General features: G+C 41.2%; 1 protein-coding gene across 1 annotated transcript in view; it reads left to right on the forward strand.

Annotated features, from left to right (window-relative positions):
- Positions 1–6,579, forward strand: part of SMIM14 (small integral membrane protein 14) — an 82,605-nt gene extending 76,026 nt beyond the window's left edge. Inside the window, exons 4-5 of the mRNA XM_030800909.1 lie at positions 1,412–1,554; positions 5,839–6,579. Of these exons, the coding sequence (XP_030656769.1) occupies positions 1,412–1,554; positions 5,839–5,871 (176 nt within the window). The 3' untranslated portion in view covers positions 5,872–6,579. The remainder of the gene's footprint in view (positions 1–1,411; positions 1,555–5,838) is intronic.
- The last annotated feature ends 7,955 nt before the right edge of the window (positions 6,580–14,534 follow it).

Below are 14,534 nucleotides of genomic sequence, written 5' to 3' on the forward strand. Positions count from 1 at the left end.
AAAGAACAATCATGAAGGATGTAGGTGCCAGACACAGGGCAGAAGGTAGCTAGAAAAGTAGATCTTGCCGGGTGCGGTGGCTCATGCTTGTAATCCCAGCACTTTGGGAGGCCGAGGCGGGCGGATCATGAGGTCAGGAGATCAAGACCATCCTGGCTAACACGGTGAAACCCCGTCTCTACTAAAAATACAAAAAATTAGCCGGGCGTGGTGGCGGGCGCCTGTAGTCCCAGCTACTCGGAGAGGCTGAGGCAGGAGAATGGCGTGAACCCGGGAGGCGGAGCTTGCAGTGAGCCGAGACTGCGCCACTGCACTCCAGCCTGGGCGACAGAGCGAGACTCCGTCTCAAAAAAAAAAAAAAAAAAAAAAAAAAAAGAAAAGTAGATCTTAGGGAAGTTAGGGCCCCTAGCCTCATTAATCTACAAACATGGCATGGCCGGCTTGCCTTGCAAGGCCTCAGTTGAAGTACCCCATGAATTCTTAAAATAGAAAGAGTTCTTAATTTTTATCAAATTTTCAAATGATTCTGTTACCCCAAAATATTAAGAATTATTATACTATTAAAAAATGTGTTAGAGACTAGTCCAGGCAACATAGTGAGATGTCGTCACTACTAAAAATTAAAAAAAAAAAAATAGAGGTGTGGGGCTGGACACAGTGGCTCACACCTGTAATCCCAGCCCTTTGGGAGGCCAAGGCAGGTGGATCACCTGAGGTCGGGAGTTCGAGACCAGCCTGGCCAACATGGTGAAACCCCGTCTCAACTAGAAATACAAAAATTAGCTGGGCATGGTGGCACATGCCTGTAATCCCAGCTCCTTCAGGAGGCTGAGGCAGAATTGCTTGAACCTGGGAGGCAGAGGTTGCAGTGAGCCAAGACTGTCCCACTGCACTCCGGCCTTGGCAACAGAGTGAGACTCCATCTAAAAAAAAAAACAAAAAAAAACAAAAAAAACCCAAAAAAAATTGTTAGAGACCAGCCCAGGCAACAGAATGTCTCTACTAAAAATAAAAATTAAAAATTAGGGGCATGGGGCATGGTGGCACACACCTGTAGTCCCAGCTACTCAGGAGGCTGAGGTGAGAGGATCCCATGAACATAGAAGGTTAAGGCTGTAGTGAGCTATGATTGTGCCACCGCACTCCAGCCCGTTTGATAGAGCAAGACCCTGTCTCAAAAAACAAAAAAAACAAAAACTTACTAGGTTTTGGTTTATGACTATTTAACATCATTTACTTTTTAGATGTTCTCACTGGGGGAAAGGGAAATTGAAGATATAATATGTACTTTTGTAATTTATCAATACAATTTTTATATTAATACAATATTTGAAACTGACATTTAAACATTAGAATTTGTTTTTACTTTTAACAATATTGTGAGCATGCTACATTTTTTGTTTGTCTTTAGTACCGGGACCCTCTGGTGATAATGGCATCAGTGTTACTATGATCTTAGTGGCCTGGATGGTTATTGCATTGATCTTGTTCTTGCTGAGACCTCCTAATCTAAGAGGATCCAACCTACCTGGAAAGCCAACCAGTCCTCATAATGTAAGTGTTGCAGATTTTAAGTGCTTTTTGGGTAAGGGAATGTATGTGGCCTGGGGCAGGGAAGGACTTGGTTTTGACTAAAATACCTAAATTAGTTAAATTATATTTAACTCATAGAGTATTCTACCTATATAGTTCTATTAAATATTGCAATTCCAAGATTTAATTGACGGCTTAATCTTTGTGGAGTTAAATGCAGAAAGAAGCACAGACCAGAAGCCCAAAATTAATTTGAAAATTAATTCCTATCCTTTTTTTTTTTTCAGACAGGGTCTTGCTCTGCCGCCCAGGCTGGAGTGCATTGGTGCGATCTTAGCTCACTGTAGCCTCCACCTCCTAGGCTCAAGTGATCCTCCCACCTCAGCCTCCCGAGTAGTTGGGACCACAGGCATGCACTAGCACACCTGGCTAGTTTTTTGTATTTTTTTGTAGAGATGGGGTTTTGCCAGGTTGCCCAGGCTTGAATTCTAATCTTTACTCACATGAGAAGCATCAAAAATAATCCGTTTCATAATCCACAGCAATATTGCTTAAGTCTCAATCCTCCACTACCCAGTTCTGTCCACCTCACAGCTGATCCCTTGCCTCTCATGCTTCCAGCCCCTAAACTCTTAGTAGCTTTAGTTCAAATGTTTGACCCCTTCTGTCTTAGCTATTCAGTAGAGACACTGAGCCTATCTTATTTTCCTCATTTTCCCATTCTATTTCTCTCAAACCCATTTTCCATTTCTGTACCACAATAAATCAGCTGAGATGGCAAAAGGAGAGGTCGGAATCATTCATGTTGATAAATCTTGATAGTCATGATTACAACCATTTTTAGAACCTTATAAATTAAAACTATGATAAAGTGACCCAACAGGGAGTTTTCAGTACTATCTTTAATAGAACCTCTGTTGGCCAGGCACAGTGGCTCACGCCTGCAATCCCAGCACTTTGGGAGGCCAAGGCGGGCGGATCGCCTGAGCTCCGGTGTTCAAGACCACCCTGGGCAACATGGTGAAACCCTGTCTCTACTAAAATACAAAAAATTAGCCAGACGTGGTGGCATGTGCCTGTAGTCTCAGCTACTCAGGAGGCCAAGGTATGAGAATCGTTTGAGCTCAGGAGGCAGAGGTTGCAGTGAGCCAAGATCACACCACCACACTCCAGCTTGGGCTACAGAGTGAGACTATGTCTCAAAAAAAAAGAACCTCTGTTAAAGAATTCCTTTTAATCATTTTCAGAACCAGTATTTATGTTTTTTTTTAACATTGAATTTGAATATTATCTCTTTAAAAATATTTCCATGAGGCCGGGCGCGGTGGCTCACGCCTGTAATCTCAGCACTTTGGGAGGCTGAGATGGCGGATCACCTGAGGTCAGGAGTTCGAGACCAGCCTGGCCAACATGGTGAAACCCTGTCTCTAGTAAAAATACAAAAATTAGTTGGGCGTGGTGGCAGGCGCCTGTAATCCCCAGCTACTCGGGAGGCTGAGGCAAGAGAATTGCTTGAACCCAGGAGACGGAGGTTGCAGTGAGCCAAGATCGTGCCATTGCCCTCCAGCCCAGGCGACGAGAGTGAAACTTCGTCTCAAAAAAAAAAAAAAATTTCCATGAATATGCCAATTACCTCTATTTAGCCATTCTACAAATGTATACATATTTCAAAACATGTTGTATATGACAAATATATACAATTTTTGTCAATTTAAATAAAATGTTAAAATTTATAATTAAAAAACGATAATAGAGCATCAAAAAAACGGGGGGGGAATTTCCATGATAGATTTGCTTGTTTTTGTTGTTTTTTTTTTTTTGAGATGGAGTCTCAGTCTGTCATCCATGCTGGAGTGCATTGGTACAATCTCAGCTCACTGCAGCCTCTGCCTCCCAGGTTCAAGTGATTCTCCTGCCCCCGCCTACCGAGTAGCTGGGATTACAGGTGCATGCCACCACATCTGGCTAAATTTTGGATTTTTAGTAGAGATGGGGTTCACCATGTTGGCCAGGCTGGTCTCAAATTCCTGACCTCAAGTGATCTGCCTGCCTCAGCCTCCCAAAGTACTGGCATTACAGGTGTGTGTCACCACACCTGGCTAATTTTTGTATTTTTAGTAGATACAGGGTTTCGCCACGTTGGCCAGGCTGGTCTTGAACTCCTAACCTCAGGTGCTCTGCCTGCATTTGCCTCCCAAAGTGCTGGTATTACAGGCATGAGCCACCATGCCCGGCCAGATTCACTTGTCAAATACCAAATTATCCCACTAATTCTCTTTTCCAACCTTTGCCGTGTGGAATTCCTAAAATAATTGTTTCTTTTCTCCAGTGTTGTGGTGTTGATATCAGAAGTTCAGTTAGACTAATTTTTTATACAAGAGAAAGCAAATGTGCAGTGTTAATTGGTCAATGTTTTGCTTTGTTTTTTAAGGAATAAAACATTTAGATATGTAGCATAGAAAGAAAAAAATCAAAATGAAAAACATACACAAAAAAGATATGTAGCATGCTAACTTTAGGAAAGAAGGCATTATAGACCGGGCGTGGTGGCTCTCGCCTGTAATCCCAGCACTTTGGGAGGCTGAGGCGGGCGGATCACCTGAGGTCAGGAGTTCAAGACCAGCCTAGCCAACATAACGAAACCCCCCTCTCTATTAAAGTACAAAAATTAGCCGGGCGTGGTGGTGCGTGCCTGTAATCCGAGCTACTTGTGAGGCTGAGGCAGGAAAATTGCTTGAACCCAGAAGGTGGAGGTTGCAATGAGCTGAGATCACGCCATTGCACTCCAGCCTGGGCAACAAGAGCGAGACTCCGTCTCAAAAAAAAAAAAAAAAAAGGCATTATTAGCACTATATAAAAAGCCTTACATTTATTTTTGTTTTTTCTTGGAGAAGAGAGTATTTATAAAACAGCTTGCATATTGTCTTGATAAAGTGTTTATTCCTTAGCCTTCTTTCTTACTTTCTTTGTATAGCTTTGTTACTTTCATATCAAAGAGTAACTTCCTCAATGTTTGGAGCTAAAGAAATAGAACTCTTAATAACCTGACTTATAAATCATTAAAATGGGCTGGGCACGATGGCTCACACCTGTAATCCCAGCACTTTGGGAGGCCGAGGCAGGTGGATCATTTGAGGTCAGGAGTTGGAGACCAGCTTGACCAACATGGTGAAACCCTGTCTCTACTAAAAATACAAAAAAATTAACCGGCTGTGGTGGCACATGCTTGTAATCCCAGCTACTCGGGAGGCTGAGGCAGGTGAATCACTTGAACCCAGGAGGCGGAGGTTGCAGTGAGCCAAGATCGCACCACTGTACTCCAGCCTGGGCGACAGAGTGAGATTCTGTCTCAAGAAAAAAAGAAAAAAAAAAAACTATTATAATGACAGAAATGCAAGATTACCCTCTCCTGGACCTTAATTCATCGTAGGCCAGTGTTGCTAGGAATAGTAGTTCCACTGTCTTAGGAATAAGTAAGAAAATGTGTTGAGACTAATTCCAAGTAGAAATATTGATCACCCCCAACTCGGGCGTCATGTATCATTTCAGGGTAAATAAATAAAATCTTGAGAATCTTAAAAACTCTGATCTTTCCTTTATAGTTCACTTGCTTTCTATTGCAAGTTAACAAAAGTCAATTCCTAGCGGTTTAAAACAAGTGGCTTCATTGATTTACACATCAAAAAAATTCAGAGGTAGGGTCAGTGTTACGAAAGTTTTAACAGTGTCATCAAAGACCCAGTTTCTTTCCTCATACTATCAACTTCATTCCAAGATGGGCTCCCCTTAGGGTCATAGGATGACTACCAGAAGCAACTGCAGCCACATGCTTCCTCGTAGAAGCAACTGCAGCCACATGCTTCCTCGTAGACATTCAGTATTGAGAAACAAAAGTCCCTAGCTTCATTTTAAATATACAGTACTTTGCTTAGCCAATCGACTTTAGCAAGAGGGATGAAGATACTTTCATAGGTTTGAAGATCACTCCTGGGGCTGGCAGGAGTGATAACATCACTGTTGTACAAATTCCCTCTCTCTTCCATTTTACAGGGAAAAATGAGACAAATGGTGGAAAATCACAGTGTTATTTAATCTAGTGTTCCCCCATGTAAAAATATATGAAAAGTCTAAATAAGCATATATTTGGGATGGGATGGTCGGGGGCATTGCTCCTCAGTTCTTTCTCTATGTGTTAGATTGGTTGCACTGGGATTTAATAAGTCAATTTTTAAAAAAGTAATAAATTTTAAATTTTTTTGAATTTTTAAAAAGTCAATTAAATAATTTATTTCTTTCTAATGCCAGGGACAAGATCCACCAGCTCCTCCTGTGGACTAACTTTGTGATATGGGAAGTGAAAATAGTTAACACCTTGCACGACCAAACCAACGAAGATGACCAGAGTACTCTTAGCCCCATTAGAACTGTTTTTCCTTTTGTATCTGCAATATGGGACGGTATTGTTTTCATGAGCTTCTAGAAATTTCACTTGCAAGTTTATTTTTGCTTCCTGTGTTACTGCCATTCCTATTTACAGTATATTTGAGTGAATGATTATATTTTTAAAAAGTTACATGGGGCTTTTTTGGTTGTCCTAAACTTACAAACATTCCACTCATTCTGTTTGTAACTGTGATTATAATTTTTGTGATAATTTCTGGCCTGATTGAAGGAAATTTGAGAGGTCTGCATTTATATATTTTAAATAGATTTGATAGGTTTTTAAATTGCTTTTTTTCATAAGGTATTTATAAAGTTATTTGGGGTTGTCTGGGATTGTGTGAAAGAAAATTAGAACCACGCTGTATTTACATTTACCTTGGTAGTTTATTTGTGGATGGCAGTTTTCTGTAGTTTTGGGGACTATGGTAGCTCTTGGATTGTTTTGCAAATTACAGCTGAAATCTGTGTCATGGATTAAACTGGTTATGTGGCTAGAATAGGAACAGAGAAAAAAATGAAATGGTTGTTTACTAATTTTATACTCCTATTAAAAATCTCTAATGTTAAGGAAACCTTAAATAAACATGATTGATCAATATGGCAGATGATTTACAGTCCATTATATGACATTTATAAGCCACTCAACACTAGCCTTACAAGGTTCATGAAAGGAGGAAAACATTAATTCTTTCTGCCTTTGCTGGTATAATCCACATAGTAATAATTTAAGCTATAATTTATTTTTAAAATGAGTGCCTCTTGGGAAGCTTCTTTTCTGTTCTAACACTTCCCTGTTAAAATGAAAATCTTGGGAAGCTTCTTTTCTGTTCTAACACTTCCCTGTTAAAATGAAAATCTTAGGCCGTTGCGGTGGCTCACACCTGTAATCCCAGCACTTTGGGAGGCCGAGGTGGGTGGATCACTTGAGGTCAGGAGTTCGAGACCAGCCTGGCCAACATGGTGAAAGCCCATCTCTACTAAAAATACAGAAAAATTAGCCAGGGTTGGTGCGTGTGCCTGTAATCCCAGCTACTCAGGTGGCCGAGGCAGGAGAATTGCTTGAACCTGGGAGGTGGAGGTTGCAGTGAGCCAAGATTGCACCACTGCACTCCAGCCTAAGCGACAGAGCGAGACTCCCTCTCAAAAAAAAAGAAAAGAAAAGAAAAGAAAATCTTAAAGCTGTATTAGGGCCTGTTAGGTTACTGACATTTGAATGCCTATTTACTTATTTACTACATTGAGTCTTTTGTTATCCTCTGACCTATAAAAAAGTTTAATAAATTACTGGTTTACTTCAAGGGAAAAGAAGGAAAATGAGAAACAAACATCTTTTTTTCACTCCTTATCTCATTACTGTTTGGAGATGGGATGGATTGGGGTAGGAAGGAATGTCAATATGAGAGAAATTTTCAAATGTTTAAAAAAGTAAAAGGTTGTATTGTTTTGCTCAGTTTGAAATAAAGTGAATACCAATAGCACTTAAAAATGTCTGCATGGGCTGGGCACGGTGGCTCACGCCTGTAATCCCAGTACTTTGGGAGGCCGAGGCAGGCGAATCACCTGAGGTCAGGAGTTCGAGACCAGCCTGACCAACATGGTGAAACCTCGTCTCCACTAAAAATGCAAAAATTAGCCAGGTATGGTGGTGTGTGCCTATAATCCCAGCTACTAGGGAGGCTGAGGCAGGAAATCGCTTGAACCTGGGAGACAGAGGTTGCAGTAAGCTGAGATCGTGCCACTGCACTCCAGTCAGGGCGACAGAGCGAGACTCTGTCTCAAAATAAATAAATAAATAAAAATGTCTGCATGACCCATGTGGTTATGAAGTTTTTTTCCTAGCAAATGATTGCAGATTATTTATGGGGCCTGGAAGATATTTTGCTATCAATGTAAGGATTTTTTTCCCCTTAGGTCAGTCTATTCACTGTTTAGATCTGATAAATTACTTGTATGAATTGAATAAATTCTCTATATCATTGTACTGTTTAATAGTCTCTGATACAATTGTGATACTCATAAGGTATTTTTCCCCCTTTATTATTATTACATTCTGGATCATAAACATTGTAAGGGCATCTTTTCATTATATAATCCAATATTGATTGTTTGAATTCCTCCTTGTACATCCTGGCTTTGTGCTTAATTTCTTGAAATAATATAACCAACTCTAAATTACTTGTGTTAATAGATGGGTAACATAACACAGGTAAGTTAAATCTTGGATAAATGAGCCCCACAGACTGAAGGTTTTTCCTCTTGCTGTGGCCTACTGGAAGCCTTCCTAACTCTGTAGCTGGTAAAGTACAGCAGAAAGGGCCAGAATGGCTTAAGATGGAGCTAAATCCCTATAGCATTCCATTTTCTGCTCTTGCCTCTTGAACTTAAAAGGCTTGCCCATATATCCTAACAATCTGTTCTCTGAGCTGCTAGAAGGCCAATCCCTGGCAAGAGATATTGATGTAGTCACTGAATCTATCTCTCACAAATAATTGAAAATTGGCTTTGGGAGCTGGGTGCAGTGACTCATGCCTGTAATCCCAGCACTTTGGGAGGCTGGGGCGGGTGGATCACTTGAGGTCAGGAGTTTGAGACCAGCCTGGCCAACATGGTGAAACCCCATGTCTACAAAAAATACAAAAATTAACTGGGTTTGGTGACACGGCCTGTAGTCTTAGCTACTCGGGAGGCTGATAGCTACTCGGGAGGCTGAGGCAGGAGAATCGCTTAAGCCTGGGAGACAGAGGTTGCAGTAAGCCAAGATCACGCCACTGCACTCCAGCTTGAGTGACAGAGTGAGACCCTGTCTCAAAAAAAAAAAAAAAAAAAGGGGGTTAGAAGGCTTTATTGGATGAAGTGGCTGAGACTTGGATACAGAATGTCTAGTATTAGACACCTAAAAATCTGGATTCTTTTTGTTGTTGTTTTGAGATGGAGTTTTGCTCTTTCGCCCAAGCTGGAGTGAAGTGGCGCGATCTTGGCTCACTGCAACATCCACCCCCGGGTTCGAGCGATTCTCCTTCCTCAGCCTCCTGAGTAGCTGGGATTATAAGTGCCCACCACCATGCCCGGCTACTTTTTGTATCTTTAGTAGAGACGGGGTTTCGCCATGTAGGCCAGGCTGGTCTCAAACTCCTGACCTCAGGTGATCCACCCACTATGGCCTCCCAAAGTGCTAGGATTATAGACGTGAGCCACCGCGCCTGGCTAGAAAATCTGGATTCTTATTCCTAGTTCTTCATTTCTGTCACATGCACTTAGTTGACATTACATCTACATATATTATCTTTTTCCTACGTGAACCATCTATTTACTTAGTAACCAGTGTTCTTAATGAAGTATTTAGTCTTGGGTTTCTTGTAAAATTTATCTGCATTCCTTAGACAGTGTACTATACATGAAATATTCTTGTTGACCTAGTAATTTATATTATTCTATTTAATTCTTAAAGCTTCTCCCTATGGCCTTTTTATTGAGCACACTCTTAAATCATTATTTGGCTTGTAAACATTCATCTGAATTGTGGCTACAATCCTTTTTAAATAATCTAGGAAAAAAGAAAGATAAAGGTTACATTTTCACAGTTTTGGCTCTTAAACACATTCCACAAATGCCATTAATAATTTATTTTGTTTTAGGCCAGTCATGGTGGCTCATGCCTGTAATCCCAGCAATTTGGGAGGCTGAGGCAAGAATTGCTTGAGCCCAGGAGTTTGAGACTAGCCTGGGCAACATAGCAAGACCCTGTCTCTACCAAAAAAAAAAAAAGTTTATTTTGTTTTAGAGTCATTTAATGTTTTTTTATGCACAATAATAGTGGGAGGTTGTTTTGTTTCTTTTTTTTTTTTTTTTGCTTTCCATATGGGAAAGGTTAACATTGGAACTGTTTCTAGTAAAAGATTTTTTTCAGGCTGGGCACAGTGGCTCATGCCTGTAATCCCATCACTTTGGGAGACCGAGGGAGCCGGATCACCTGAGGTCAGGAGTTCAAGACCAGCCTGGCCAACATGGAGAAACCCCATCTCCACTAAAAATACAAAAGTAGCTGGGTGTGGTGGTGCATGCCTCTAATCCCAGCTACTTGGGAAGCTGAGGCAGGAGAATCACTTGAACCTGGGAGGTGGAGGTTGCAGTGAGCCAAGATCACGCCATTGCACTCCAGCCTGGGCAACAAGAGTGATCCGTCTCAAAAAAAAAAACAAAAAAAACAAAAGATGTTTTGCATTTTTTTCATGTTATCTATCCAAGCACTGTCCCATGGTCAGCAAGTCATATTTTACAATGTGGATTTTCCAAAATAATTATTGAATACAGCTATTCTATGGTTACTTTTAGTGTTTTTGTGGTATGTGGTGTGGGAGTGTTTATGGAATTACCAGTATCTTAAATTTTCAAAGGAACCTTGGAAGTCTATCACTCTAAATGAAAGTCTGTCACTCTACATGAATTATGTGCTCAAATTTGACCAACTCAGTTTAAGACACAAAACAGTAATTTGAAGAAGGAAAAATGAAGAGAGTTTATAGTTTAATGGGTTAAATTTTTGTTGTTGCAATAGTAAATTTAGTCTTCTTATAATATTTCTAAATGAAAAATCATAGGTATTTGTTACCACGTGTGAAGATTACTTTGTTAAAAGCAAAAGTGGTCGTGTGATATGCTAAATGTTAATTACTGTTTTTATATGTTTAAATCATGCCAAACAAATTATGTCTGTGCCATCCAGGGTCTGTTGTTAATCTTTTTCTGAGTACTTGGATTGGGATAAAGGGCTTGTACTATGCACTTTTTATTAATGAATAAATAGAAAACGTTAGTAACACTCTTTGTTTTCTGTTTGGCTTTTGTGGGAAGAGAAGCAAGCATCTTTTGCTTAGTAAATGTCAACATCGTGTATTAAACAGTTTCTTTGTAAGACCTAACTAAAGACATTCCTAAGAGAGAACTTAAGTTAAGTTTTAAGAAAAGTTGTGAGAAAAATATTTATAAAGTATGCAGTATGGGGCCAGTATTCAGAAGTAGAGTTTCTCTCTTGGAAATTAGATTGCAGTCACATTTCTTTGGTTATTTTCTCTCTCTCTCTTCCTAGAATACCAGGTAAAATAGACATTTGCTTTGAGGGACTAATATCCAATAGTGTTAATTATTTAAGCAGACATATCTAGCTCAAAAGGAACTAGACATGTCACTGTACCAAAAACACACAAAAGTGAAAATTTGCTTCTGTTCTGTGACCTAGAATGTGTCCAGACACTAAAGATCATGAATACTCATATACATGTAAAAATAGTAACACTGCTCTGGCATGATTTTGATGTCAGTGTGTATGTAATAACTTGTGTTATTTAAAATAGATAAATTTGTGAAGTAACAATTTCTTGGAGACAGTCAACTTTTTATGATTCAATCTAAAGATTGTCATGTACATGTCAACGGATATCTGAATCCTCAGTGAAACTAAGTTTTCATTAAATGACTGCTGCAATACTAGTTTTCTTTTCAGAAAATGGAATTCAAATAAAATAAGTTTTTGGTCTTGGCATTTCACCTGATGATTTTCTCAGTTCTGGATCTCAATTTGTAGAGTTGTTGGGGGTTCCCCCCCCAAAAGATGCTCCATAAACACCAACTACGATTATCTTTCATGACCATGTGTGATCTTTTCCCATTAGTTGCTTGTAGGGGACTTTAGTGTGCATATCTCTTCTCAGACAAATGTAATATGTTCGTTCAATAAACATTTCAACAAATTTTTATACTTGTTTCTTAACTTTCTATAGGCTTTAAAATGGATTTGATTCAGGATTTGATTACAGAAACTATTTCAAACCATCAGATGCCAAATTAAGATGTTTACTGAAGTTAGTGGAGAGATGACTGGGAGGCAAGGATTATGTAGGGGTGAAAACAATATATATAAAGATAAAGCAACTTTTTTTTTTTTTTTTTTTTTTGAGACATAGTATCACTCTGTCACCCAGGCTGGAGTACAGTGGCACAATCTCGGCTCACTGCAACCTCTACCCTCCCGGGTTCAAACGATTCTCCTGCCTCAGCCTCCCAAGTAGCTGGGATTACAGGCGACTGCCACTGCGCCTGGTTAATTTTTGTATTTTTAGTAGAGACGGATCTTCACCATCTTGGCCAGGCTGGTCTTGAACTCCTGACCTCGTGATCCACCTGCCTCGGCCTCCCAAAGTGCTGGGATTACAGGCGTGAGCCACTGTGCCCTGCCAGGATAAAACAACTTTCATATCAATACATGGTTTTTGTTTTGGTTTTTTGTTTTTTTTTTGAGATAGAGTCTTGCTCTGTCACCAGGCTGGAGTGCAGTGGCGCGATCTCGGCTCACTGCAACCTCCGCCTCTGGGGTTCAAGCAATTCTCCTGCCTCAGCCTCCAGAGTAGCTGAGACTGGCCGGGCGCGGTGGCTCACGCTTGTAATCCCAGCACTTTGGGAGGCCGAGGCGGGCGGATCACGAGGTCAGGAGATCGAGACCACGGTGAAACCCCCGTCTCTACTAAAAAATACAAAAAATTAGCCGGGTGTGGTGGCGGGCGCCTGTAGCCCCAGCTACTCGGAGAGGCTGAGGCAGGAGAATGGCGTGAACCCGGGAGGCGGAGCTTGCAGTGAGCCGAGATTGTGCCACTGCACTCCAGCCTGGGCGACAGAGCGAGACTCCGTCTCAAAAAAAAAAAAAAAACAAAAAAAAAACACAAAATACAGGACAGATGGAAATCTGACACCAGAGCCTATACCCCCAATAAATGGGTTAACATTTATATCCTTGCAAATGTTTGTCTTCATTTTTATCTAACAGCCGTTTTTTTTTTTTTTTTGAGATAGAGTCTCACTTTGTCACCCAGGCTGGAATGCAGCAGCACCATTATGGCTCACTGCAGCCTCGACCTCTGGAGCTCAAGCTATTCTCCCGCCTCAGCCCCACAAGCAGCTGAGACTACAGGCACACCCCACCACACCAGGCTAATTTTTGCAGAGATGGGGTTTCACTGTGTTGCCCAGGCTGGTCTCCAACTCCTGAGCTCAAGTGATCCTCTTGCCTCGGCCTCCAAAAGTGCTGGCATTACAGGCATGAGCCTGTTACAGGCCGAAATAATGAGGGTTGTGACCAACTCGGTATACCACTGGAGGCTATATGAGCAAATAGAAAACTGTTCTCATGAAAGCAGGATATTGGAAAAGTAACAACTGTGTCTGCTGCCAGAAGGGTTGCTGAGGGCAGTCATGCCCCAAGCATAGTGTTCCTCGTGATTATAGGAACATCTGAAGCCTGTTGTACAAAGAAAGCAATTATGTGTACCTGTGATAAATCAAGCAGCTGACCAACCGTTACCTCTCCCTCCCTGCTCTTTCTACCTAATAAATACGAAGGGCTGTAGAAGCTCAGGGCCCTTACTCACTAGAAGCAAGGAGCCCCCCAACCCCTTTTTCCAAAAATACTCTTTTTGTCTTTGTCTTCATTTCTGCATTCGTCCCCCTTCATTCACTCCCATAACAACCGACAGTGACAAGTGGCACCCAGGACAGGGATGTGAGCGAAGGTCTGCTGGAGCAGAGAAAGTGAAACTGACAAGAAGAACGAGAATGAGAAACCCTGGGACGAGTCTGCTGACAGCTGATACAAGGTCAGTGCCCTAAAGAGGTACTGGGAACAGGAAGTTTCTGAATCAGGGTAACATGGGGGAAGAATTTGGCTATTTCTTTTCTTTTTTATATTTGGAGTTTAGTTCATGCTATTCTCCTGCCATTATTCATTTCTTATTCTGCTAGACAGCAGGAGTCATGTTCAGGGTCTAAAAATTTGAAAGAATCTTTCTGTTCTCCCGACAGCGCAAATTAAAAATAATAAACAGGAGCAGGAGGATGAAAATTGGCCTGTGTCGCCCCCTCTAGTAGCAGAAACATCTGAACTGCCTCCTTCAGTAGCAGAAATAGAGACCCCAATACAAAGACTTTTACACTCTGCTGCTATAGCTGGAGAACCCTTAGGACCTTGAGCTTTTCCTATTTCCGTAAGGCCTGATCCACATAATCCACAGCAGTTTATTCATGAACACACCCCACTAGAATTTAAGTTGCTGAAGGAATTAAAAGCTAGTGTAGTTAATAGTGGAGTACAAAGCCCATTTACTTTAGGATTGCCAGCATCTATTTGGCGCTATGCGCCTTCCACCCTTTGATGTAAAGCATTCGGCTTGCACTTGTCTGCTAGTGCATACCTGATATGGAATTTAAATTGGCAAGAACTGTGTGCAGACCAGGCTAGACAGAATCGTGCTGCTGGAGACGGAGACATTACAGAGGATGCTGTTAGGCAGTGGCCCCTATTCAGACCTAGAACATCAAATAGCACTCCCAGACGCTGCTTATAAGCAGTGTGCCTTGGCTGTTAAATGCACCTGGGCCACAATTCCAGAGGAAAGGGTCCCAGTACAATCTTTTTTACATATCACGCAAGGGTCACAGAGGCCCTATGCACATTTTCTTGCAAGATTACCATAGGCAGTGAAGTGTCAGATTTCTCTTACCGTGGCTACAGA

This window comes from Nomascus leucogenys, chromosome 20 (genome assembly GCF_006542625.1).
Source record: "Nomascus leucogenys isolate Asia chromosome 20, Asia_NLE_v1, whole genome shotgun sequence".
NCBI lineage: Eukaryota > Metazoa > Chordata > Mammalia > Primates > Hylobatidae > Nomascus > Nomascus leucogenys.